The 26,308-nt window shown below is 37.5% G+C and overlaps 1 protein-coding gene and 1 pseudogene across 2 annotated transcripts in view; one reads left to right on the top strand and one right to left on the bottom strand.

The window, feature by feature from the left end:
* Positions 1–20,703, top strand: part of PALS1 (protein associated with LIN7 1, MAGUK p55 family member) — a 78,270-nt gene extending 57,567 nt beyond the window's left edge. For both annotated transcript variants that reach the window (XM_055436139.2, XM_055436135.2), the window contains exons 9-15: positions 3,782–3,965; positions 6,815–6,886; positions 7,256–7,327; positions 12,592–12,759; positions 13,412–13,614; positions 14,987–15,097; positions 19,984–20,703. In XM_055436139.2, coding sequence (XP_055292114.1) covers positions 3,782–3,965; positions 6,815–6,886; positions 7,256–7,327; positions 12,592–12,759; positions 13,412–13,614; positions 14,987–15,097; positions 19,984–20,160 — 987 coding nt within the window. In that variant the 3' untranslated portion in view covers positions 20,161–20,703. The remainder of the gene's footprint in view (positions 1–3,781; positions 3,966–6,814; positions 6,887–7,255; positions 7,328–12,591; positions 12,760–13,411; positions 13,615–14,986; positions 15,098–19,983) is intronic.
* A 3,297-nt stretch (positions 20,704–24,000) lies between these two features.
* Positions 24,001–26,216, bottom strand: LOC129562726 (stromal cell-derived factor 2 pseudogene; annotated as a pseudogene).
* Between the last annotated feature and the right edge of the window lie 92 nt (positions 26,217–26,308).

The following is a 26,308-nucleotide window of genomic DNA, read 5'->3' as shown; positions in this document are numbered from 1 at the left end:
ACCTGAGAGGCATTCAGGTGTAGATATCAAATCCATAGAATTAAATACGTTGTTGGGTTGCTAAGTCATGTCTGATTTGTGACCCCGTAGACTGTAGCGTGCCAGGCTCTTCTGTCCATGGAATTTGTCAGGCAAGAATACTAGAATGGGTTGCTACTTCCTTCTCCATGGGATCATCCTGACCCAGGGATTGAACCGGCGTCTCTTGCATTAGCAGACGGATTGTTTACTACTGAGCCTTCATTCTGGAATTCTACAGAGAGATCTGGGCTGTAGTTGTATTTATTGTGGGGAGATCAGATCAAGGGAGCAGTCTGTTTATATATACTTCATGTGTTTGCAAAAAATTCTAATATTTTAAAAACTGATAGGTTAAGGATTGTTCACAGCCTGTGAAGATAATTAGGTTGAAGAAAAGATTGAGAACCACCACCATCCAATATACTTTTCTCTTAGAAGTATAAAATGTATTATATAATTTTCACCTTAATTTTTTTCTCATTTGGAAGAAGATCTTAAGTTTTATAATGCAGTAAAATGTTTATAAATATATATTTATCAGAAAATGAAAAAATATTAATAATTTCAGTGAACAGTATGGGCAGTGAACACATGGACATCTCTTTTCAGGTTCAAACAGTTGCTTTATTAAGTTTGCTGTTGCCCTAAGGTTCATATTTTTTCTGCCTACTACTAAACATCAGTTGGATACCCACAGATACCCCAAATTTCTCCTGTTAATTATGGAAAAGAACAAGTAAAGATACTCCTTCTTGGGATTCCCTGGTGGTATGTCCAGTGGTTAGGAATCCACCTTGCAATGCAGGTTTGATCTCTGGTCAGAGAAGATCCCACAGCTGCAAGGCAGCTGAGCCCACAAGACCTAGAGCCCGTCCTCCAGAAGAAGAGAAGCCACCACAATGAGACGCCCTCAAGCTGCAGTAACCCCCATTTGCTGCAACTGGAGAAAGGCCCAGTGCAGCCATAAATAATAAAATTATTTTAAAAACTATTCCTTCTTGAATGGGCGTCAGAGAGGAGAAATCTTAGAATGAAGAGGAGGAATTTAAAAACTGTTGCTTGACATTTCAAAGGCTCTTCTTGATGCTGCCCTAAGTATTTATTTATTTTTGACTTTGTTGGGTGTTTGTTGCTGCGTTCGCTTTTCTCTAGTTGCGGTGTACAGGCTTCTCATTGTGGTGGCTTCTCTTGTTATGGAGCACGGGCTTTAGTATAAGCAGGCTTCAGTAGTTGGGGGCTCTGGGGCTCTAGAGCACAGGCTCAATAGTTGTGGTGCTTGGGCTTAGTTGCTCCAAGGTATGTGGGGTCTTCCCAGACCAGGGATCAAACCTACATTGGCAGGTGAGTTCTTAACCACTGAGCCACCAGCAAGGCAAAGAGAAAAATGTTGGGCTAGAAGATAATTGTGTCTAAACCCTGTAATTTAAAATTTAAACAAATGATTTTGTTTGAATTAGAAACCAAACATTGTTTTGGTCAGATATACTGTACTGATGCTACTGCATGGTGAAGCCCTGGAGCTTTCCTGTAGGGGTCAAGAGTCTCTCCTTCATTTAAAAAGGAGTCTATTTTCCTTTGTATGGGAAAGGGAAAAAAGTATCCACTACCCTGAACTGAAGAGGTAAGATTGCTGGACATAACTTCTAGAACTGATAAGAATTGCAGTGGAATGCCTGTAGGCATACTTAAGGGATATTGCAGGTTCAGTTCCAGATCACTGAAATAAAATGAGTCATACAAAAGTTTTGGTTTCCCATTGCATGTAAAAGTTATAATTACATTGTTCTGTAGTTTGCGAAGAGTACAATTACATTGTGTCTAAACAAACAACATATATACACTCATTTGAAAATACTTTATTGCTTAAAAATGCTAACCTTCATCTGACAACACAAGGTTGCCACAGATGTTCAGTTTATGTATATATATCTGCAAAACGCAATAAAGTGAAACACAATAAAACAAATACAGGCCTACAGATAGAAGTCACAAAAAAGTCACATAGTATGTGTTAAGGCAGTACTCAAGACTTTAACTCAGTCTGTTGATTAATTTCTCTGATGTGAAATAAACTTTGCTCTCAGTTTTAGAGTACATTTTAAACAGCACTAAATAAACTTGTCACATAAACAGAGTATGCCCTCTCTTCTCTTCCAGTCAACACAACGAGGGGCCTCATTCCAAACCAACTAAATCTGAACAGTCAAGGGATGAGACCTAAGCAAGAGTAGAGAGAAAAACATCTCTGGGTGATTTTGTCTGCCTCTGGCAAAGGTCATAGACTTAGATATAGCATCTTCACTGGTCTATTTAATTTCCCTTAAGGATAATAATTCCCTAAGATTTTAGGGTACATCTTAAATGGCATGTATGTAGCAGTTATTCAAGGAACTTAATTAAAATACAGAATCTGAAAGTTTGAGATGTGGTATAAGAAGTCAGTATTTTAATAAACATCCTAGTAAGTGTTCTGAGCAAAACACTTTGAAAACAGCATGCTGGGTATTGATTTCAGAAAGTGATTTGATAAAAAATCATTCATCAGGCTGACAAGAATTCTGATTTCATAGATCTCTGAAAAGCCTGATAATAAAATGAACTCTCCACCACAATAAATGATGCCTATAGTTTCATATTTAGATTTGCAAGATTGTTTAGCTAAAAAGCAACAATTTAAACAGATGTGGAAGCATTATTGATTAATAGGAATAGTACAAGCAGAGATTCTATCATCCTATATATTATATGCTTCTCATGCCAAGATTATAAAATTGTATGTATAATCTTTTTACCCAGTCTCTCAGCTGTGTTTTGACTTACTACTACCCTGTATAACTCTAAAATTCAGTTTTATCAGATTTCATATAATCTGCAGATTTTGGAAGTGCCACATGCCGCTTGACCAGGTTGGATAAAAATTACAGATAGAGGAATTAAGGGGAATATTGATTCCTTTTACCTTTTAAGAAGTAAGAATACTTTGTTATAACTTACAGAAGTATATTGGAGAAAATACTGTAGGAAATAATTGAAGTTTTAATAAGGTTCATGTGAATTCTTACCTATTTTTAGTGCTGAGAGCATAGCAGGTTTTAGATATGCAAAGCACAGTTAGCAAAAATTTTAGCTTGTAGCACTGACAGTATTTCAGTGCTTACATATAGAATGTGATAGGAATTGGTTATAAACTTGACTTAGATAATTTTAGCAGTTTGGGGTTGATTATATATGAACCTAGATGTAGTCCTTTAGAACAGACTGAACAATCAAGGCACAGTCGCAGTGACAGTGTGGTCAAGAAGAGATGATAGCACCAGAAACACAGTCACCTGCTTAGATGACAGGTGTGGAGAGGTTTACAGTTTACCTTTTCTGGTAATAGTGGTTTAGAAATTATATAGCTTACTGCAGTCATTGTTTTCACGAGTCGTTTTCACGAGTCAGGAAGGGAGAGGGAGGAACTCTCTATTACATTCCTTCTGCTTCTGTCAAATTTTATGGCCTATTGGCATCTCAGCTTGTTAGCAGTAACAGGGCAGTGTTTTGCATACTCTTGTACATGTTTGCAATCAACAGGACTGTCTTAATTGAAGAAAACAGATGAGTCTGAAAAAAATTCTGCCCTCAAATACAATTACTAAACTAACCTTGATTTTTTTTCAACTTGTAATATCTTTGTGCTGATGAAAAATCACATCTATGGTAAACATTGTGTTGCCATTTCATTATTGTCCTTACTTTTACCCTTTTTATTGTATAGATCCACGTAAAGGCTCATTTTGACTACGACCCCTCAGATGACCCTTATGTTCCATGTCGAGAGTTAGGTCTGTCTTTTCAAAAAGGGGATATACTGCATGTAATCAGTCAAGAAGATCCAAATTGGTGGCAAGCCTACAGGGAAGGAGATGAAGATAATCAGCCTCTAGCTGGGCTCGTTCCAGGTAAAAGACAGTATGGTAGAAAGTACAAAGTTTAAAAACACATTTAAAATACAAATCTTCAAAGGGAAAAACTCACTTTTTATGCCTTTTAAAAAATGATGTAGTTACTTTTTCATTTTGTTAGGTTTTTATGTTGTATCTGTAATATCAGTATCTTGGATGTAAGTCTGACCAGTTTGTTGGGCTTTAGAATGGGATTATCATATAATCTCATCAACCACTCCCATTTGTCCTACTGTTCACTGTAGGTGCATTGAAATTAACCCTGTTTTCAAGGCAGCAAAAACAGTACTGAAGAACAAAAACATCAAGGCAACAAAACTTATACTGTAGCAGATTATCATGAACTGGGGCCTCATACTTGATATCTAGATAGGAATTTGTTAAAGATGTGTGACTTTATTCAGAATCAAGAGAATGAGGCCACTAAATTTATCTCTTCTAAGATATCTTAGGGTAGAAATATGATGCATTTATCTTTTTTTTTTTTTGCATTTATCTTTTGATTGAAAAAAACTCTCTAATTTAGACTATACTAAAATAAAACTTATATGCAGAGTACATCATGAGGAACGCTGGGCTGGAAGAAGCACAAGCTGGAATCAGGATTGCCAGGAGAAATATCAATAACCTCAGATATGCAGATGACACCACCCTTATGGCAGAAAGTGAAGAGGAACTCAAAAGCCTCTTGATGAAAGTGAAAGAGGAGAGTGAAAAAGTTGGCTTAAAACTCAACATTCAGAAAACTAAGATCATGGCATCTGGTCCCATCACTTCATGGGAAATAGATGGGGAAACAGTATCAGACTTTATTTTTGGGGGCTCCAAAATCACTGCGGATGCTGATTGTAGCTATGAAATTAAAAGACACTTACTCCTTGGAAGGAAAGTTCTGACCAACTTAGGTAGCATATTAAAAAGCAGAGACATTACTTTGCCAACAAAGGTCCATCTAGTCAAGGCTATGGTTTTTCCAGTGGTCAGGTATGGATGTGAGAGTTGGATTGTGAAGAAAACTGATTGCCGAAGAATTGCTTTTGAACTGTGGTGTTGGAGAAGACTTGAGAGTCCCTTGGACTGCAAATTGATCCAACCAGTCCATTCTAGAGGAGATCAATCCTGGGTGTTCATTGGAAGGACTGATGCTAAAGCTGAAACTCCAATACTTTGGCCACCTCATGCGAAGAGTTGACTCACTGGAAAAGACTCTGATACTAGGAAGGATTTGGGGCGGGAGAAGGGGACGACAGAGAATGAGATGGCTGGATGGCATCACCGACTCGATGGACATGAGTTTGAGTGAACTCCGGGAGTTGGTGATGGACAGGGAGGCCTGGCGTGCTGTGATTCATGGGGTCGCAGAGAATCGGACACGACTGAGTGACTGAACTGAAAGTAAAACTAGCTCATGTTGGACATTAAGATTATTATAGAAACATATTTCTTCTAAACTGTGAAGATGATACTTAATGGAATGAGATATGTAGATGTAATTTTTCCTACAAATTGTTTCTGCAGTTCTCAGGAGGGTATGGTAGAATGAGGGAAATAGAACCAAGGGAAGTATAGTAAGATATTTAATATGTAAATTATTAAAATTATTTTGTTATTTTTTTCTAGATGTGTTATAGTCACATACTTTTAAAAAAATTTAATGCTCTTAAAAATTTCTCTATAGCCATAGTTACTTGTTTTATCTAGAAACACAGTCTATACAGTTGCTGGAGATAACCTGATTTTCCTCAATGCTTTTTGTGTCTAAACTCAATATTAACCTTTTTTGCTTGTGGTCTTATGAAATGCACTAAGTTCAACAGATTATTCCAACATAGATGGAATTTGCTTATTGATTTTTTTTAAGAATCTCTGGCCTGAATTGGAAAGAATTAGATATAAAAATTAAGTATAAAAGTAGAACTCTAATTCAGAATTTTCTGACTAAAATCACTTTTATCCTTTAGAAAAAATATACTTGATTCTCAGGTAAATCTCTGAAAATAAGATGAAAATCAGAAACCTTGAAAGCCTCCTGTATTGAAATCATAATCCTAAGAGGAAAAACATAATAGGTTTTTCATTTATTTCTATCATGGGTAGCTTAATGTAGAAATGAAAAATCTTTAAAACATATACATACATACAAAGAAAGAGAGGAATTGAACATAGTAAATGTTAAGAGAATATATTGAATGGTGTCTTTGAATCAAAAATGGATGAATTTTATGTAATTTTGGAAGGATAACCCTTAATTTGTTTGATTTGCAATAATTCAAATGATCAGAACCATTTTAAGATCCAGCACAGTACTTTCCACATTCTGTTCTGTTGCTCAGTCGTGTCCGACTCTTTGCGACCCCGTGGACTGTAGCCTACCAGGCTTCTCCGTCCATGGGATTCTCCAGGCAAGAATACTGGAGTGGGTTACCGTTTCCTTCTCCAGGGGATCTTCCTGACCCAGGGATCAAACCCAGGTCTCCTGCATTGGAGGCAGACGCTTTAACCTCTGAGCCACCAGGGAAGCCCACATAGTAGATGCTAAATGGAAAGCTTTGTAAATACTGAACTGTTAAAACTTCTAGCCTTTGTTTATTATTTATCTTTTTAAATACATAATATGTAGTCTAGTAATACATGTCCTAGGATTGAGTGAGAGCCCTGTTGGAACTTAACACCTTAAACATTTGGAGCTTATAATCATAGTTGACATACTCTGATGTAGTGGCAGGAGAATTCAGAAGGGAATATAAATGAACAGTTACTTCTGGTGTCATCCCTTAACTAAAAAAAAAAATTTCATCTATCCTTTTGTCTTAACTGTTTCACTCTTTTTCTTCTCTATTTATTAGGGAAAAGCTTTCAGCAGCAAAGAGAAGCCATGAAGCAAACCATAGAAGAAGATAAGGAACCAGAAAAATCAGGTTGGACTCTTATATTTGACATTAATGAGAGGTTTCTTGGGTTTCCATCTGGAATCAGGTTTAAATTTGCATATCAGAACTGTCAGGGAAGATGTATTCATGGCAAGATGGATGTGAGAAGCAAAGCTGCTTATCTTTTAGGACTGTTAAGAAAGGGCAGGATTTAAGTATTAAAGATTATCTCTGTCTATAATGTGAGATTAATGGAAAACATTAACTACTTCCCTGAAAAATAGTTATTCTATGAACAATGTAATACATGTCTGTAAATTTAAATTTAAAACTATTTGAGTTCTTAAATTTGAAATGCGTAGCTTTATTCAGGGAAATAAATACCACATTTATACTTATGTTTCTGACTGTCAACAGGAAAACTATGGTGTGCAAAGAAGAATAAAAAGAAGAGGAAAAAGGTTTTATATAATGCCAATAAAAATGATGGTAAGTTCCACTCTCAGATACAGCCATATTTATATCCAAAAGAGGTCCGTATCTAACATTTGAAAGAAATTAAATGATATTTTTAGGGAATCTTATTTATGGTCCTGTCCTCTTACTGTAACATATGTGTGTATTTAATAAAGTCATTTAGCAGAAATTATTTTCTTCTAGAAACCTGTGAGTAATGCAGAATTTTGAAATCTGAGAAAAAGTATGATGTAGCTGTATAGTGTTGTATTGATAGTTTTCTCTTAAAATTTTTTCCTATGTAAACTCTTCATTTGCAAAGTTAATACTTGTTCCTAACAAATTCTAACAATGTATTTTAGGTAAAAAAATAAACATTTTGCCTATCATAACTCATCTCACCTGGGCAACCCATTCCATAAAGTCTGCTGGCTGAGTCAGGCACACAAGGAGAGTGTTTTGTTTTAATTTATTGTTAGTGTTAAAAGTTTTTCATGTTTTAGCTTCTTTTAAAATCAAAAGTTCTGATAACACTGGACTTCTATTCCTGTGTGTCAGCAGCCTACTGAACCTGAATGATGGCTGTTGCCTTTTTAGTGGACCCCTGTCTAGTTCAGCAGTCTCCACCACATACAATTTTTTATAAACCCAACCTGATACATTGCTTTCATTACCTTCTTGATTGGTCTTTATGGGCTTTAGAATTTGCTACCCCTTCTTTAATTCACATTAGAAACAAGCCAAATAATAAAGCAAAGGAACTCTGTAACTTCCTACACAGTTTATAAGGCTTATTTTTATTCTCTCAGTACCTAAAAATTTTTGGCAGCGTAAATGAAACTAATGAAAATGTTATCAGTTCAGTTCACTTCAGTTCAGTCGCTCAGTCGTGTCCGACTCTCTGCGACTCCCATGAATCACAGCACACCAGGCCTCCCTGTCCATCACCAACTCCCGGAGTTCACTGAAACTCATGTCCATAGAGTCGGTGATGCCATCCAGCCATCTCATTCTCGGTCGTCCCCTTCTCCTCCCGCCCCCAACCTTTCCCAGCATCAGAGTCTTTTCCAGTTAGTCAACTCTTCGCATGAGGTGGCCAAAGTATTGGAGTTTCAGCTTTAGCATCAGTCCTTCCAATGAACACCCAGGATCGATCTCCTTTAGAATGGACTGGTTGGATCTCCTTGCAGTCCAAGGGACTCTCAAGAGTCTTCTCCAACACCACAGTTCAAAAGCATCAGTTCTTCGGCGATAGCTTTCTTCACAGTCCAACTCTCACATCCATACATGACCACGGGAAAAACCATTGCCTTGACTAGACGGACCTTGGTTGGCAAAGTAATGTCTCTGCTTTTTAATATACTATCTAGGTTGGTCATAACTTTCCTTCCAAGGAGTAAGCGTCTTTTAATTTCATGGCTGCAGTCAGCATCTGCAGTGATATTGGAGCCTAGAAAAATAAAGTCTGACACTGTTTCCACTGTTTTTCCATCTATTTCCCATGAAGTGATGGGACCAGATGCCATGATCTTTGTTTTCTGAATGTTGAGCTTCAAGCCAACCTTTTCACTCTCTTCTTTCACTTTCATCAAGAGGCTTTTGAGTTCCTCTTCACTTTCTGCCATAAGGGTGGTGTCATCTGCATATCTGAGGTTATTGATATTTCTCCCAGCAATCTTGATTCCAGCTGTGCTTCTTCCAGCCCAGTGTTCCTCATGATGTACTCTGCATAGAAGTTAAATAAGCAAGGTGACAGTATACAGCATTGACGCACTCCTTTTCCTATTTGGAACCAGTCTGTTGTTCCATGTGCAGTTCTGACTGTTGCTTCCTGACCTGCATACACGTTTCTCAAGAGGAAGGTCTGGTATTCCCATCTCTTTCAGAATTTTCCACAGTTTATTGTGGTCCTCACAGTCAAAGGCTTTGGCATAGTCAATGAAGCAGAAATAGATGCTCTTCTGGAACTCTTGCTTTCTCCATGACCCAGCGGATGTTGGCAGTTTGATCTCTGGTGCCTCTGCCTTTTCTAAAACCTGCTTGAACATCTGGGAGTTCACGGTTCACATATTGCTGAAGCCTGGCTTGGAGAATTTTGAGCATAACTTTACTAGCGTGTGAGATGAGTGCAATTGTGCGGTAGTTTGCGCATTCTTTGGCATTGCCTTTCTTTGGGATTGGAATGAAGACTGACCTTTTCCAGTCCTGTGGCCACTGCTGAGTTTTCCAAATTTGCTGGCGTATTGAGTGCAGCACTTTCACAGCATCATCTTTCAAGATTTGAAATAGCTCAACTGGAATTCCATCACCTCCACTAGCTTTGTTCGTAGTGATGCCTTCTAAGGCCCACTTGACTTCACATTCCAAGATGTCTGGCTCTAGGTCAGTGATCACGTTATCGTGACTTATCTTGGTCATGAAGATCTTTTTTGTACAGTTCTTCTGTGTATTCTTGTCACCTCTTCTTAATATCTTCTGCTTCTGTTAGGTCCATACCATTTCTGTCCTTTATCGAGCCCATCTTTGCATGAAATGTTCCCTTGGAATCTCTAATTTTCTTGAAGAGATCTCTTGTTTTTCCTATTCTGTTGTTTTCCTCTGTTTCTTTGCATTGATCACTGAGGAAGTCTTTCTTATCTCTCCTTGCTATTCTTTGGAACTCTGCATTCAGATGCTTATATCTTTCCTTTTCTCCTTTGCTTTTCGCTTAGCTTCTTTTCACAGCTATTTGTAAGGCCTCCTCAGACAGCCATTTTTCTTTTTTGCATTTCTTTTCCATGGGGATCGTCTTGGTCCCTGTCTCCTTTACAATGTCACGAACCTCCGTCCAGAGTTCATCAGTCACTCTATCTATCAGATCTAGTCCCTTAAATCTATTCCTCACTTCCACTGTATAATCATAAGGGATTTGATTTAGGTCATATCTAAATGGTCTAGTGGTTTTCCCTACTTTCTTCAATTTAAGTCTGAATTTGGCAATAAGGAGTTCATGATCTGAGCCGCAGTCAGCTCCCGGTCTTGTTTTTGCTAACTGTATAGAGCTTCTCCATCTTTGGCTGCAAAGAATATAATCAGTCTGATTTCGGTGTTGACCATCTGGTGATGTCCATGTGTAGAGTCTTCTCTAGTGTTGTTGGAAGAGGGTGTTTGCTATGACCAGTGTGTTCTCTTGACAAAACTCTATTAGCCTTTGCCCTGCTTCATTCTGTGCTCCAAGGCCAAATTTGCCTGTTACTCCAGGTGTTTCTTGACTTCCTACTTTTGCATTCCAGTCCCCTGTAATGAAAAGGACATCTTTTTTGGGTGTTAGTTCTAAAAGGTCTTGTAGGTCTTCATAGAACCGTTCAACTTCGGCTTCTTCAGCGTTACTGGTTGGGGCATAGGCCTGGATTACTGTAATATTGAATGATTTGCCTTGGAAACGAACAGAAATCATTCTGTCGTTTTTAAGACTGCATCCAAGTACTGCATTTCGGACTCTTTTGTTGACCATGATGGCTACTCCATTTCTTCTAAGGGATTCCTGCCCACAGTAGTAGATATAATGGTCATCTGAGTTAAATTCACCCATTCCAGTCCATTTTAATTCACTGATTCCTAGAATGTCTATGTTCAGTCTTGCCGTCTCCTGCCAAAGCAAAACCAATACCCAGTTGTGGATGTGACCAGTGATAGAAGCAAGGTCCGGTGCTGTAAAGAGCAATATTGCATAGGAACCTGGAATGTTAGGTCCATGAATCAAGGCAAATTGGAAGTGGTCAAACAGGAGATGGCAAGAATGAAAATGTTACAGATTATTGAAAATTTTGATATAAACTAAACCTGAGATTCTACCTACTATAATAAATTTTTTTTCCAAATTAAACATCCTTAATGCTAATTGGTGGATTATGTAAGTAAGAATATTTATTGGATTTATAGTTCTTTTCTCTATACTTGAGTAAATGATTAATATCTGTTTCTTTATCCTTTGAAACACACTGGAGCTAACTGGTTCAGCTCTGAAAGCTATTATACTGTAGAAAATTTGTAAATCTAAGTCTGTGAATCAAAATATTTCCACAGTCTGATTGTACATGTTAGAAGAAGGAACTTCGATTTTTCAGAGGGAAAAACGTTTTGAGAAGGAAATGCTTCACATTTACATTTCTGCTCATAATTTGTTATTAAAATTAATATTTTATTAATGATAATTATCATTTATAATAACTATTCCACTCAAGGTGAAATAGCCTTCGTCCATTTAGTTCTCAAAATAAATTCCTTGAGATTACAGATTAGTAAGTTCAAGTTCAGATATGAAAGTCACCTGTTTAAGTTCTTACAGCTAATACATGGTTGAGTTGGAATTTAAACAAGTTTGCGTTCCTACTCTGTGCTCTGTGTTAATCACTGACAAGCTTAAGATGGTCCCCTCTCCCTTGGAACTTAGAGCTGACAGTCTGACTACACATCTAATGCTCTTACCTAGTCAGGTGAAGTAATGAGAGTGAGAAGATGACAGGTCACTAGTTGTCTGCCTTTGTTCTTACCACATGACAACTCTGATTTCATCTGGATTACAGTTTTAGGAATGTTAGTGTACCGGTTATAATTTATACCTCTTCTTGAATCATGATCACAGGTTAGTATTAGTATTCCAGAATAAGGTAAACATAAATGTAGGAAGTTGGATATCATAGATATGCTATGTTTTCAAGTTATATAATCAAAAGTATTCCAGCATTCTCTGTTAACACTAGGCGCAGCACTGTTTGTAAATGCTCATCTGTGCCAGGTACTGTTTTCAGCATCCACATTTTCTGCTCCTTAAACCAACCCTCAAAGTATTGGTATCCCCCATTTTATAAAAATGACAGCTGTTATTCTCATTAGTTTATACCTTAGTGCCTGACTTTGTCCAAATATTGTCTGCAAACTAGCTATTTTATATATTTCATATATTTTATATGAACCAGTTATATTGTATTAAACATTCAAACACAGTGTGAAACAAGAGAAACAGTAATCATTTCTAGAAAGAGTAATATACTGTTTGATTTATTTTTATAATATCCTGCCAAGGATATAATGACATGAGAAAATACTTATGATATAATGCTACCCAGTTATTACTTTCTTGATCTCAAAAGTTGTGTTTTTAACCATGATAACTTGTGCTGTTTTCCAATTTTTTGGAAGAATTATGAGTATATATAAATATACCTTTATATATTTATATACGTTTATATATAAATATATCTTTATTATAAAGCAGTAATTCTGTCTGAAGGGCTTAATTTTTCCTTTTTTCAAAGATTATGACAATGAAGAGATCTTAACTTATGAGGAAATGTCACTTTATCATCAGCCAGCAAACAGGAAAAGACCTATCATTTTGATTGGTCCACAAAACTGTGGCCAGAATGAATTGCGTCAGAGGCTCATGAACAAAGAGAAAGACCGCTTTGCATCTGCAGTTCCTCGTAAGTTTGGATGCATTCCCGTTTTCCTGTGCATTTCGTCTTACCTCTGTAGAACATAACTGTAGGGAAAGTTTTCACCCATTTCCTCAAAACAGTGATGTCCAAGAAATAGGAACTTCGTGTTTTTACCAGAACTTTTGGGAATTTGCTACTAAAGATAGTCATTCTTGAGTACCATTTTTCTGAGAGTATGGTACTAATTACTTTCTATAAATGAATTTCAATTTCGGCTTTTTATAATCCACTGCTCAGTATGGAATCAGCTCCTGGTTTTTTTAACTGATGCAGAAGATAGAACTTTAGACCTAATCTCTGAGTATAGAATTTCTGTTTAAACATTGTATAGAACCTAATCTTATGGAAAAATTGAGTGATAATGTTTTAAATGAAATGCAAAATGAAGTAATTTAGAGTGTGAGTATAAAACATATTAAATGTAACTGTTACTAAGATACTAACACCGCAGTTTTGTTTATTTCTCAATCTAGAAATAAAACCAATCAATGTTCAAACACGCAGGGGTCTAACATTTCCTTAATGCGTTATTTTTTAGTTTGTATTACAAAATAAAATTTTTTTCTGACTAGCAGAATTACTCCTCACCCTTGCTGTGATCTGTGCTTACTAAGTTTGCCTGATTTTGTTTACCTAGATACAACTCGGAATCGGCGAGACCATGAAGTAGCTGGTAGAGATTACCACTTTGTTTCACGACAGGCGTTTGAGGCAGACATAGCAGCTGGAAAGTTCATTGAGCATGGTGAATTTGAGAAAAATTTGTATGGAACCAGTATAGATTCTGTACGCCAAGTGATCAACTCGGGCAAAATATGTCTTTTAAGTCTTCGTACACAGGTAGAACTCTTTTGGTTTAGAGTGTTGAACTTATATTTTGGTCCAAGAATTACAGGACCTAATTAAGTTCTCATACAGATTTTTCACACTGATTCTCTACATGAACTCAGGATGCTAAAATCACTTTCAGTTTCCTCAGAGTGGAAAATACATATATTACATACTTGTCTATATATAAAATGTACATATTTTTGGAAACTTAAAATACAGTGACTGTTGTGCTGATAGTACTTTAGTATTTTAAAAGTTATAAAAGAATTTTCCTTTCCCATATGAGAAAAATTAGAATTGTGAGAGGTCATTTTTATGGTTTTAAATGCCATTGTTCAAGTATTAGTACTGTAATGAGTGGTTGGTTGTATCCAATGAAACAGCCATTGCTTTCCATTATCTGTCATACAAAGCAAAACCTTCAAAAATTACTAACAATTGCTTTTTAGATTTCCTTTAAAAATAATTTTAGAAATTTTGTATTTTTAAGATCGTGTTTCTGGTTTTTTTTTCTTGATTGTACAGCTTTAGCATAAAACTTTCTTTAATGTGGTGGAATCTACTTTGTGTGTCAACTCAGCAGATGTAGGCAGTGGTTATTAAAGGGATGTATATGAGAGAAAATTGACTCCAAAATGGCTTTCCTGAAATAGTAATTAGGTTTTATTTTTTAGTGAACAAAAGAGCTTATTTGTCTTTGCTATTCAATTATAACCATCAGATTTAAGGAAAGCATTCATGTTTTTATTTTTACTAAATTCTTTAAGAATTCTTTATTTTGGCTAACAGAATTGCCAAAGAACTTGAGTAGTTAAGCATATTGCCTTAATTACTGTTTTTAGATAGAAAAGAACATGTCCGTATAATTCCCATTTTTGTGGAATGCTTCACTTTAGGGACACACAGTCATGCAAAGGCAAGGTGAAAAACTGTAATCTTTTAATTCAGACAGTCTGCTTTTTTTCTCTTGGATGTATTTTTCCAGAATTTTTTTTTTTTTTGCATGTGTATGTGAAGTTTTTCTCTGATTCTTTTTGCATTTAGATTGTGGCATATGGTTAAGGTGACTGCTCATTTGTAATTCCTTCAAAATGGATTTTAATGTTATTATAATCTGTGTATGATCTTTTATCATGTTAAGTCTTCATTTCACTTGGTACACAATATATTCTTATATTGAATGGTAGGATCTTTTCTTTCTGTGTTTTTCTCTGATTTTTTAAATTATGAAAGTATGATGACACATCTATAGGAGACTTGGAAAATACATGACAAAGTTACATATAGTTCTATATATTACAGTTATTTTTTTAAATAGATAAATCAAGGTTTTTAGTTGGAGTTTCAATATCACACTCTCAGATCTGTCTGTGCTTTACAGTCCTTGAAGACTCTACGGAACTCAGACTTGAAACCATATATTATCTTCATTGCACCCCCTTCACAAGAAAGACTTCGGGCATTATTGGCCAAAGAGGGCAAGAATCCAAAGGTAAAGTTATTATACTGTTAGACTATTCCATTACAAGTAAACATGAAAAGCCATATGTCACAGTGCTTAAAAACTACATCAGTTTAGGTTTTCAAACTGATTATTCTTTCTGCCATGTCACTTTCCCCAAAACTGCCACTCTTGCCTCTGGTTGGATTTAGGTAATTCTCCAAAGCAAGGCACTCCTCTTGTTCTGCATACAGTCCCTGTTGTTATTCCAAATGTATGGTAGCCTTTGACATTTCTTAAAACTTCCGTCATCTTCACACAGATCCATGTTATTTCTGATTTCTTAAAACTTCCGTGTTCTCTTCACACAGATCCATGTTATTTCTAAAAGGATTAGATGACACCCGCCCCGCCACCAAATATTCTCAGCAGATTCTTAGGGATTACCCACATTTCCTGCAGATACTCCATATATGCCAGGATTCAAGTTGAGTGTTCTTGCCTTTCTCTTCTTTTTTCTGATTGAAATTTTATGTTCTGTTTGTCTTCTGCATTTGATCTTTTCATATGATCTGAAATGGAAAATTTTTAAAAATTATCTTAAATTAGATGCTGAGTGTGGTTGACATGGTCCATATTATACCAAATGGTACTAAAAATTAAATGATAATATAGTGATGTATATCAAAGCATTGATATTTATTTGACATTTTAAACATATGATATGAAAACTATCAAGTGACATGCTATATCACAGTAACAAATACTCTTCCTTGTTCTTAGCAGATTTCCTAAATGGTTCTATTTTATAAAGGAATCACTTAGAGCTCATTTCATTTGCTTTGCCTCTAAATCTCCTTAAAAGTCATGTGTGTGTGTGCATGTGTTAGTTGTGTCCAACTCTTTGTGAACCCACCAGGCTCCTCTGTCCATGGGATTCTCCAGGCAAGAATAGTGGCATGGGTTGCCATTTCTTTCTCCACAAAAACACATACTACTACTCCTCCCTCAAATCCTCAGAAGTCACAACATAACACTTCTCCTTTTCTTTGGTTTTTGACTATTGACCACATCCACCAGCTTTTTTTGTTCCTTCTCAGGATATCTTTTTCTACTGTAGAAAAAGATTTGTTATTCAACCTATATGGTGTTTATTTTCAATGTCTTAGACATCAGGGACTTCCCATCCTTTATATTGAGCATAATTCGGTTTCTTTGTTATAGACTAAGTAGGCCAGCTGGTTAAAGTAGTGATTCACTCCGTTTTCATTTTTGCAGTCACAAAAGACCATGTTTGACATGATTCCATTATTTGGAATATCCAGAATAAGCAAATCTATGGAGACCAAAAGTAGATTAGTGGTTGCCTAGGGGTGAGGGTTGGGAGAAAATGGGAGTGGCTGCTAATGACTATGACGTTTAGGTGGGGAAGGGGAACAGTGCATGGAGAGTGGAGGGTGATGAAAATGTCCTAAAGTGGATTGTGGTGTTGATTGCACAACTTCTCTGTGACTACAAAATACTGTTCAATTGTACATTTTAAGTGAGTGAACTGTATGAGTCCACCATTGAATTGGTTGCAGTTCACCATTAAATGGGTGAATTGTGAATCAATTATATCTCAAGAAACCTGTTATTGGGGCAGAAAAAAATGCAGTGGGCTTTTCTGTAGAGATTGAAGGTTGTTTTAGAATTTGTGTGGAAATTTTAAAGAATAACCAAAACACTTTAGAAAAAAGTTGGAAGCCTTTTTCTTTGTTAATTTTCTTTATTGTTTTCCATTTCATTGAGTTACCTTATTTTTATTCTTTCTTTATACTTAGTTTGGCTTTAATTTCCGCTTGCTCTAGTTTCTGAAGAAAACATGATTTTTAAACCTTCTTTTCAAATACGAAGTTATATATTTTTCATTATTATTTTGTTAGAAATATTTCCTAATTTCCTCTGTCATTTTCTTTCTTTAATCCATGGGTTATTTCGAAGTATCTAATTTCCCCCTGTTGGAGATTTTAGAATATTTTATTGTTGTATAATTCCATTGTGGTAAGAGAACACATTCTGTAAGATGTCAGTCTTTCAAATTTTGTTGAGCCTTATTTTATGACCCAGTATCTGTTTTGTCTTGGCGCATGTTCCTGCACACCAGTAAGAATGTATATTTTGCAGCTCTTGGGTAAAGGGTGATGTATCTGATTGCTTTTTATGTTTTATCTCCTTTGGTAATTAATAATGCTTATCACACAATAGAAGTGTTAAGTAAAAACTGATCCTAAATTTTAACTCTGTGAAATAGTGTTAGCTAAGAAAGTAATGGTGTTCTTCACTGAATGCACAACTTCAATAATTAGTTATCTTGTTACATTCTGAACCTGGTATTGCTATAATGGGGTCTTAAGAGTGGTAAACTAATAGTGTGAATTATTATGGTCAATTTTGCCTATAGATAATTTTTTCAGGCCAAAGATTTTTGAGCAAAATCATTTTGTTTCAATTTCATCATGAATTGTAGAAGAATTAAAATATAACCAAATAAATTATGTGTCATTTTTGGCAAAAGATAATGCTTTAGTTTGATAAGGAAAAATTTAGGATTAGATACTCATGTGAATCTATGTTAGATGTGCAGCTTAACATTTACATTTCAAATCTAGTAACACAAAGTTTAGATTCTCTTTTGAGTTCTAGAATGTTCTTTCAGTAACCTTGAGCTTTGGGTAAACATAAGTTGTGACCAGAACATCACAGTGTGTTCAGTTACAATGATGTAGTAGCTTCCTGCTGGGAAACAAAGGATTCTGTGTGCCAGAGCCAGCTGCACAACATTCCAGAATGAAAATTAGAGAGCCACACAAGAAACCAACTCAGGACAAGCCAGAGCTATCATATTTTTAGTATGTTTTCCTACTGTTATATAAGTTTGGCTGGTTGAATGATATAAATTGCTTGATGTTGTGGGTCCAATTTATTTTTGATGTATGGCCTCTGTGGCTGAGACATTTGGACATTTAATTAGTTCTCTTCATTGACGGGGTGCTTTGGGGGCTGTTTCACTTTCTTGGACACCTGTGCTTGATCATCGGAGGGGTTCTGGATAAGTTTTGCATATTACCTTGCCATTTGCTTGTGAAAACACTTGTTTCCTTTACATATTAAAGTAGCCTGCTCTATTTGACTTCCCAGACTCTCTTAGGATACTTATTTTTGCATCTTAAAGACCTCCTTTGTGTATTGAAATTGTCTATCAACTTAAAATATTAAACTATTTGCCAAATTAAACTCTGCAACAGATATAAAAGGCAGGGGCTCTTTATAAGAGCCAGAATAGGTGGTATTTAGGGTCCTACCAGAAAAGTTCACTCTTCAGTTCAGTCGCTCAGTCATGTCCGACTCTCTGCGACCCCATGCATCACAGCACGCCAGGCCTACCTGTCCATCACCAACTCCAGGAGTTCACTCAAACTCATGTCCATAGAGTTGGCGATGCCATCCAGCCATCTCATTCTCCGTCGTCCCCTTCTCCTCCTGCCCCCAACCTTTCCCAGCATCAGAGTCTTTTCCAGTGAGTCAACTCGTCGCATGAGGTGGCCAAAGTATTGCAGTTCCAGCTTTAGCATCAGTCCCTCCAATGAACACCCAGGATTGATCTCCTTTAGAATGGACTGGTTGGATCTCCTTGCAGTATAAGGGACTCTCAAGAGTCTTCTCCAGCACCACAGTTCAAAAGCATCGATTCTTCGGCGATCAGCTTTCTTCACAGTCCAACTCTCACATCCATACATGACCACGGGAAAAACCATTGCCTTGACTAGATGGACCTTGGTTGGCAAAGTAATGTCTCTGCTTTTTAATATACTATCTAGGTTGGTCATAACTTTCCTTCCAAGAAGTAAGCATCTTTTAATTTCATGGCTGCAGTCAGCATCTACAGTGATTTTGGAGCCCAAAAAAGTAAAGTCTGACACTGTCTCCACTGTTTTTCCATCTATTTCCCATGAAGTGATGGGACCAGATGCCATGATCTTTGTTTTCTGAATGTTGAGCTTCAAGCCAACCTTTTCACTCTCCTCTTTCACTTTCATCAAGAGGCTTTTGAGTTCCTCTTCACTTTCTGCCATAAGGGTGGTGTCATCTGCATATCTGAGGTTATTGATATTTCTCCCAGCAATCTTGATTCCAGCTGTGCTGCTTCCAGCCAAGCGTTCCTCATGATGTACTCTGCATATAAGTTAAATAAGCAGGGTGACAGTATACAGCCTTGACGTACTCCTTTTCCTATTTGGAACCAGTCTGTTGTTCCATGTCCATTTCTGACTGTTGCTTCCTGACCTGCATACAGGTTTCTCTAGAGGCAGGTCAGGTGGTCGGAGGAAGAGGTTATGATGACCTAAAATGTTTGAAAATGAGCGCCTATAGAGAATTCAGAGTTAACAGTCTGTGCTCTTGAAGCCTCTTGTGGATAAGACAGAAACACATAAAACCTACAAAGCAGTATAAATAGGTTATGAAAAGAAAAAGTCACTCAGTCGTGTCCAACTCTTTGCGACTGCATGGACTATATAGTCCATGGCATTCTCCAGGCCAGAATACTGGAGTGGGTAGCTTTTCCCTTTTCCAGGGGATCTTCCCAACCCAGGGATCAAACCCTGTCTCCCACATTGCAGGTGGATTCTTTACCAGCTGAGCCACAAGGGGAGCCCATAAATAGGTTATACACGTTATACTGAGTCACAAATGATTTGCAGTGAGTGTGCTAAAGAGGCCAAAGCAAAGGGAATCTCTGTGGCCATGACAGGGTTTGGGAGGAGCTCTGAAGATGAATATTTTGAGAGACAGAAGGAAAGCAGTGTGTTAAGACCATTTCTTGTTTTTCACCCATCTCTGACTCATTGTGAATTTTGGGATGGTTTACCTCATAGTTTTTCATCTTTTCTTTGCAGCCTGAAGAGTTGAGAGAAATCATTGAGAAGACTAGAGAGATGGAACAGAACAATGGCCACTACTTTGACACAGCAATTGTGAACTCAGATCTTGATAAAGCCTATCAGGAACTGCTTAGGTTGATTAACAAACTTGATACTGAACCTCAGTGGGTGCCATCCACTTGGCTGAGGTGAAGGAAAATATTCATTCTGTAGCAGGACTGGACTTAACCTGGCAAACTGCCCATAGGAAGATAGCCCTGATACTTGAGCACATCTCTGAGAAGGTGGCAGGCAGTGTAAACTGTAGACCTGTTCTTAGATCTTGAATTAGTGAGAAGAAAATCCCCTTAAGCAATTTGTTAACAGCAGTTTTTATTCTCTGTCTGTACCTGGCTTTAGAGGTTCTTGCCTCAGATGGGGATTTTAAATGGAAGTTTTCAACAGAGCAGTTCCAGTTTATCCATGGTAAAAGCCTTTTAATTCTGTTTTCATCTAACCAAATCTTTTCTGCCTAGTCATATTTCCACAAAAACATGTATATATACACAATGGTCCGTGTTTCACACTGCAATAAATATTGATGTTATTTAACAGTTAATTTAAATGATTTCATGAGAATTTGGGAGTGAGGGGGAACTGTGCTGTGCACTGGGCAAGACAACAGTATTTGGTTAGAAGACTGGTTTAGTCATCAGAACTACTTTAAAAAAAAATGGTGCCACTTTGGTCTGGAGCTTTGGTCTGGAGCTACTCTGTTAGCCTTGAATTCATTTATATGTCTTTTAATTCTTAAAAACATTCCATTAGAAGCACTAATTTTTTAGCTCAAACTTTGTGGATCAGACTTCACTGCAGACTCTGATCTAAAATATAGACAACATATGCTGATCTTTTTAAAGGTATAATGAGTTTTTTAATTTTTTCCGTAAATTGTCACAACTGATTTGGTAACTTCCTTTTCCTGATCTGCATAGTACAATAGAATGTATAAGTTATATTTTTATGAATGGCAAATATTCATATAAACTGTGTTGACTATTGAAAGTTTCTTCCTCATGATGCAAGTTTTTACATACATGAGAGGACATAGCACATTTGACAGTTTTTGCATTTTATATATGAACACAGTATAATGTGATGACTGTTATATATGTAGGTAATAAACTGGAATTCTGTGATCAATATAGCTGCTGTACTGTATACTAATATTTAATAGATTGACAAATGGTCATTAATTACACTTGTTCAGCATAGGAATAAAATTCTGAGAAATGATACAACAGTTGACTTTGAGATCAGAAGGAAAAGATGACCTGAAAGTCATTTGAACATTTTCACTGCAGGGGAAAAGTTAAGCATATAGAAATGGGTTTTTATCCTAAAAATGTCTGCCTCTTATGACCAGAATGCAACAAGCTAAATCATAAAACATTTAAGCTAATGGGATTTTCATACTGTCTCTATAGCTTGAAGCTTTAAAAGTCAACTTCTGTAATTGTCATGGAAAGTTAATTTGTAGTCTCTTTCAGGCTTAGGGGATGGTGTGGTGTGTGACAGCCTCAAATGTGAATGTCTTGATTTTATTTTTATGATGACTACAGCTACAACAATTCTGTTTCCAAAGCTAAACACTGGAATAATACTGAATTGTCACTTATTAACGTAAGCAACTGTTTTTAATGAGTAGTTTGTCTTGGTGTCATGTATATATTTGAGTTTTTCTCTTTTGCATAATATTATTTGAACAGATGTAGACTGTTTATATGTTGCCTTTTTCTGTTCAACTTTGTGTGGCCTCAAAGTTGTAGAGTATGTCTTATGCAGAAATAATGTTCCTTAGGAAGAAAGTAACATTCCTCGGTTGAGGGAAGGAATGCCATACATACTGTCTCTTCAGGTCTGAAACACTCCAGTTTATGGCAGGAAAATGCAAAGGTCACAGTGATTTTCAGCAATGAAAACAAAGGACTGTAAGTACTAAATCTTTTCACTTTTCCAATTTACGAAAGGAATGAAAGGTAGTCTGTGGAATTTTGTGAGCTGCTTAACATAACTGACAACTGTTTTCAACCCTAAGGTCTGAAACGTTTGTAGTTTCAGTCAAGTTAGAATTGAGATTTTAGGTGGTGTCAGTAAGTGGCTACCATAGTTAGCCTGCAGACCACAGGGCCACACAAGGGCCACATGCTATGGACTCGGGCATGGCTTTAACAAGCAGATTCAAGGACCCGACCGAGGCACATGCCATGCCATAGTATACTCTTAAAAGTCTAAGGTGATGAGATATTTTAGGGGTCAGTGAAATCTTATGTAATTCTCTCCTTCCTCATCAGCAGTGATAGAGGAATACAAATGTTTATGTTCCACACTTTTTTCAGTACTAGTGATATGGATGTGCTTGTACTTATCCCAATCCCTCCAAAGTGAAAACTGAGTTGTTGCTGACTTCTTTGAAAGAAAATAGAAAAAACCTTGCTCCCTACCTAGCTGTGCTGTACACCACTCTGACCAATTCCGTTTCCTGGCCTTCTGTGCTTCTGATTGGAGACCCCAATGTTGGGAAGGTCTTAACCACTTAATAGGAACCATACCAATAGCTAATGAAATGCACATTAGTTCAAATAAGAAAATAACCTTCCTTTACTAAATTTTCTTAAGTCAGAACAAATAGGAGAATAGTTTGATTTTTTTTTTCCTTTTCTCATGGCCTAAGGAATAATTTGAATGTAATTTTGTGAATGTGTGTGGAAATTATAAACCAGGGATTTAGCCTTAATAAAGGTAACTTTTTTGACACCTGTTGTTAATCTTCCTTTGTACTTTACCTTGCCTGTATCTGCACTCTGTTATTTTGAGATGTAATACTGCACAACATAATGTAAAAATAAAAAGTAAAATTATGTTTCAGATTTTAAAAGCCACTGACTACTTTCTCTTGTATACTTATATCCTCTGCCATTCAAGGTTTCAACACAACTAAAACGACCCACCGGTCTTCAAGTTTGGTTAGCAAAGTCCATTGGAACCTCTGGGTGAAACACAAAATTTTTTCCACAGTGGAAGAGTGCCCCCTATTGGCACAAATGTAGGTTCTGTTTCCTTAATTGTTTATTTAAACTATATTAAAGATAGACAACTTAAAGCTGTAAGCACTAAGTTTGCTGGGGAAGAAGATATGTAAGACTCAGGCAAATTCCACTATATGCAACCATAGATTTGAGAATCCTGAGGGTAGGATGAGTTGTTGACAAATACACAGTTCTCAAATCTTTATCCTTCCTCCTTTCCTCTACCTATTCTGTATCTCCCAAAGGAGGCCAGTCATATACCACACATACACACCTTGCTACCCCAGCCCCACTTTCCATTCCTAGCCCTACTCGCCTGCCTCCGTTTCCCTGCAGCTCAGACCACCCAACCCTACACAACAGATCATCTGTCCACTACTGTCAATATGCTAAAGTGGGACTTCCCTGGTGGTCCAGCAGTAAAGACTTCACCTTTCAGTGCAGGCAGTGTGTAAGGTTCAATCCCTGGTCGGGAGCTAACATCCCACGTGCCTGTTGGCCAAAAAACCAAAACATAAAACAGAAGCAATATTGCAACAAATTCAATAAAAGATTTAAGAAAGATGGTCCACATAGAATATTATTAAAAAACATGCTAAACCATCTGTGCTTTTGTAAGGAGGTTAGCCAAGGCCAGTAAGTAACAAAGGTTGATGAAGCTACAGGAAAAACCGAGGGTACTTCTCTAGCTCAGTGCTTTAAAGTTAATATAAATTTACCTAAATGAAACCCCTAAAACTGGCTCTCTGCATCAACTTTTCCACTAATTTTTGCCTCCCACAGAGCATACATACCACTTAAGATTCAAGGCTCTTAAAGTCAAGATACATTTGCTTTGCATTCCACCTGAAAAATGGAAATGATTGGTATTTATACTTCACTAGGGGCTTTGCAAGTGATGCTAGTGGTAAAGAACTTGTCTACCATTGCTGGAGACTTAAGAAACTCACGTTTGATCCCTGGGTCAGGAAAATTCACTGGAGGAGGGTTGGCAGCCCACTCCAGTATTCTTGCCTGGAGAATCCCATGGACAGAGTAGCCTGTTAAGTTACAGTCCACAGGGTCGTAAAGAGTCGGACACGACTGAAGCGATTTAACTTGCATGCACTAGGGTATTGGGAAGATTACATATTAGGCAGTTCATCACTAAACCTATTTTCAAGACTTACATACTTGTTAGTTTCCCAATCATTGAATTTACATTGAGTCTGAGATTTTATTTTGTAGGTAGCAACAGGATTTCCTAAAAATCAGCTCCTCCAGGACAGGCCTTATGTGTTACCTTTACAACAAATTTTAAATGTAGGAGAGGCAAAAAGGAAGAATGTAAAAATTCTGAACTTAGATTACCTGGATTTAAATGGGACTCACCACTTTCTAGCTTTTTAATCTAGGACCATTCAAGCTTCTTATGCCTCAAAATTTTCTGTGAAACATGGGATTAAAATAATATGTACCTCTTATGGTTGTTGTGATGAAATGATATAAACAAGGTTCTAACTGGCACAACTAAGTTGCTTTGCTTTGTAGTAGCAGGTGTTAAATGTTCACAAAATTACTTGTTTAATTTAAAAGCCAACAAGGGCTTCATGGCAAAGAGTCCACCTGCAATGCAGGAAACCTGGATTCAACCCCTCGGTGGGGAAGATGCCCTGGAGAAGATGCCCTGGAATGGCTACTTACTCCAGTAGAATTCCTGAAGAATCCCATGGATAGAGGAGCCTGGTCCATGGGGTCGCAAAGTCAGACGTGACTGAGCGACTAACACATGCTTTTAAAAGCCTAGGCTGTGATACCAGTTGATTTAAACACAATACTATTAAGGCTAGTGTTGTAATTTCATTAACCAAAAACTGCTCCATGGCCAATCATGTCAAAAAAATCCCTGGAACTGAGTGCAGGAAAGCCTGAATAATCATGGATGACTCGCACAAATCAAGCTACTAAAAGCCTCCGTCACCTGATACAGCCATATTACTCTCAAATGGGAATTAGTATTTTTTTCTTAGATTAGCAATAGCAATACCAATAAGCTTTCCTCTCTGTCAATCATATATTTATCAGTACCCCAAAATTCAACAATCAGTAAGCTTATAAGTAAAACACTGAAATCTGAAGGATAGAGGAAGCACTTTTTTTTTTTTAAAACAATGAAATTCTTTTATCGTTTTAAAGAAAGTGGAAGATAAATCACACACATTAATAATCCATGATGCCAAATTTATGAGGAATAAAAATTTCCTAGCTAGGAGGGATGCCTCCTTCAGGTTTTGTCCTATTAATATTAATAAAAAGCTTCTGCTCCTTCACCAACCAGTCTTGTACTCAGAAAGAACTGACCCAAGTCTGGGAGAACCACCCACTCAAGTGTGAAGGGCTGAAGCTTCCAAACACAGCCACGGTTTCCTGTCATGCATTTTCATCGCAGTGGTGACAGTCGCCGCCCAGGGAACCTGTGGCAGGGATCCCAAGGGTGAGGGAGCAGCGGACGTCTAAGAACACTGTGTGGTGACAGTGGCTCACAGCCTCCAGACTCATAGCTCTGTGTGGTGGCCGTCTGCCTTCAGCAACTCACTGGGCTTCATGAAGATGCCTTCCACGGCTTTCCAGTAGTTGTTCTGGCTTGGCTGGGCCATGCCATGCACCTCTTTTTGCCCACTGATGGGTCGACCATATTGTTCTCCTGTGACAGAGCAGAACCTCGGTGGATGAATGCTTGAACCGCACCTCACCGTCCCTCACCCAGTTGGGCCCATTACAGAGCACTGTCCAGTCATCCAGATAATCGTCTTCATCTTCCTCACCAAAAGCACTCACTTCCTGGTTTCCAGAAAGAGGTGAGGTGAAGTGGTGACTATGGAGGTTCCGGCCAGTGTTGACGTGGGTCAGCCGGAGAGGCTGGCCACATCTGATGGGAGTTCCCCTCTCACACTGTGGCTCTTTCCTTGTATCCTCCAGTAACTGTCGCTGTCATCCACAGAGGTTACACCTGTCACTGACCGCTGCCCATTCCCTGACCTGTAGCGCATGGCGTGTGAGTGCAGTCGCACGTTTTGGCGCATATTGAGCAGCTTCACCACAGAACTGCACGTAACGACAGCCAGACTGGACGATCCCACAGCACTCCACGAGCCCCTGAACAACAGCAGTGACACCACAGCCATCCTGGCTGTAGCGCGGAGCCCCTAATCTCCCGGAAGTGTTTTTTGAATGCCAATCCCATGTGCCAATCTGAGCATAAGAACACAACTTACTCTTAACAGTAAATTCAT

Source organism: Moschus berezovskii, chromosome 9, assembly GCF_049115385.1.
Source record: "Moschus berezovskii isolate FMDL1 chromosome 9, NW_MosBer_1.0, whole genome shotgun sequence".
Taxonomy (NCBI): Eukaryota; Metazoa; Chordata; class Mammalia; order Artiodactyla; family Moschidae; genus Moschus; species Moschus berezovskii.
The sequence above is the reverse complement of the archived record's forward strand: the minus strand, read 5'-3'. Positions and strand labels throughout refer to the sequence as shown.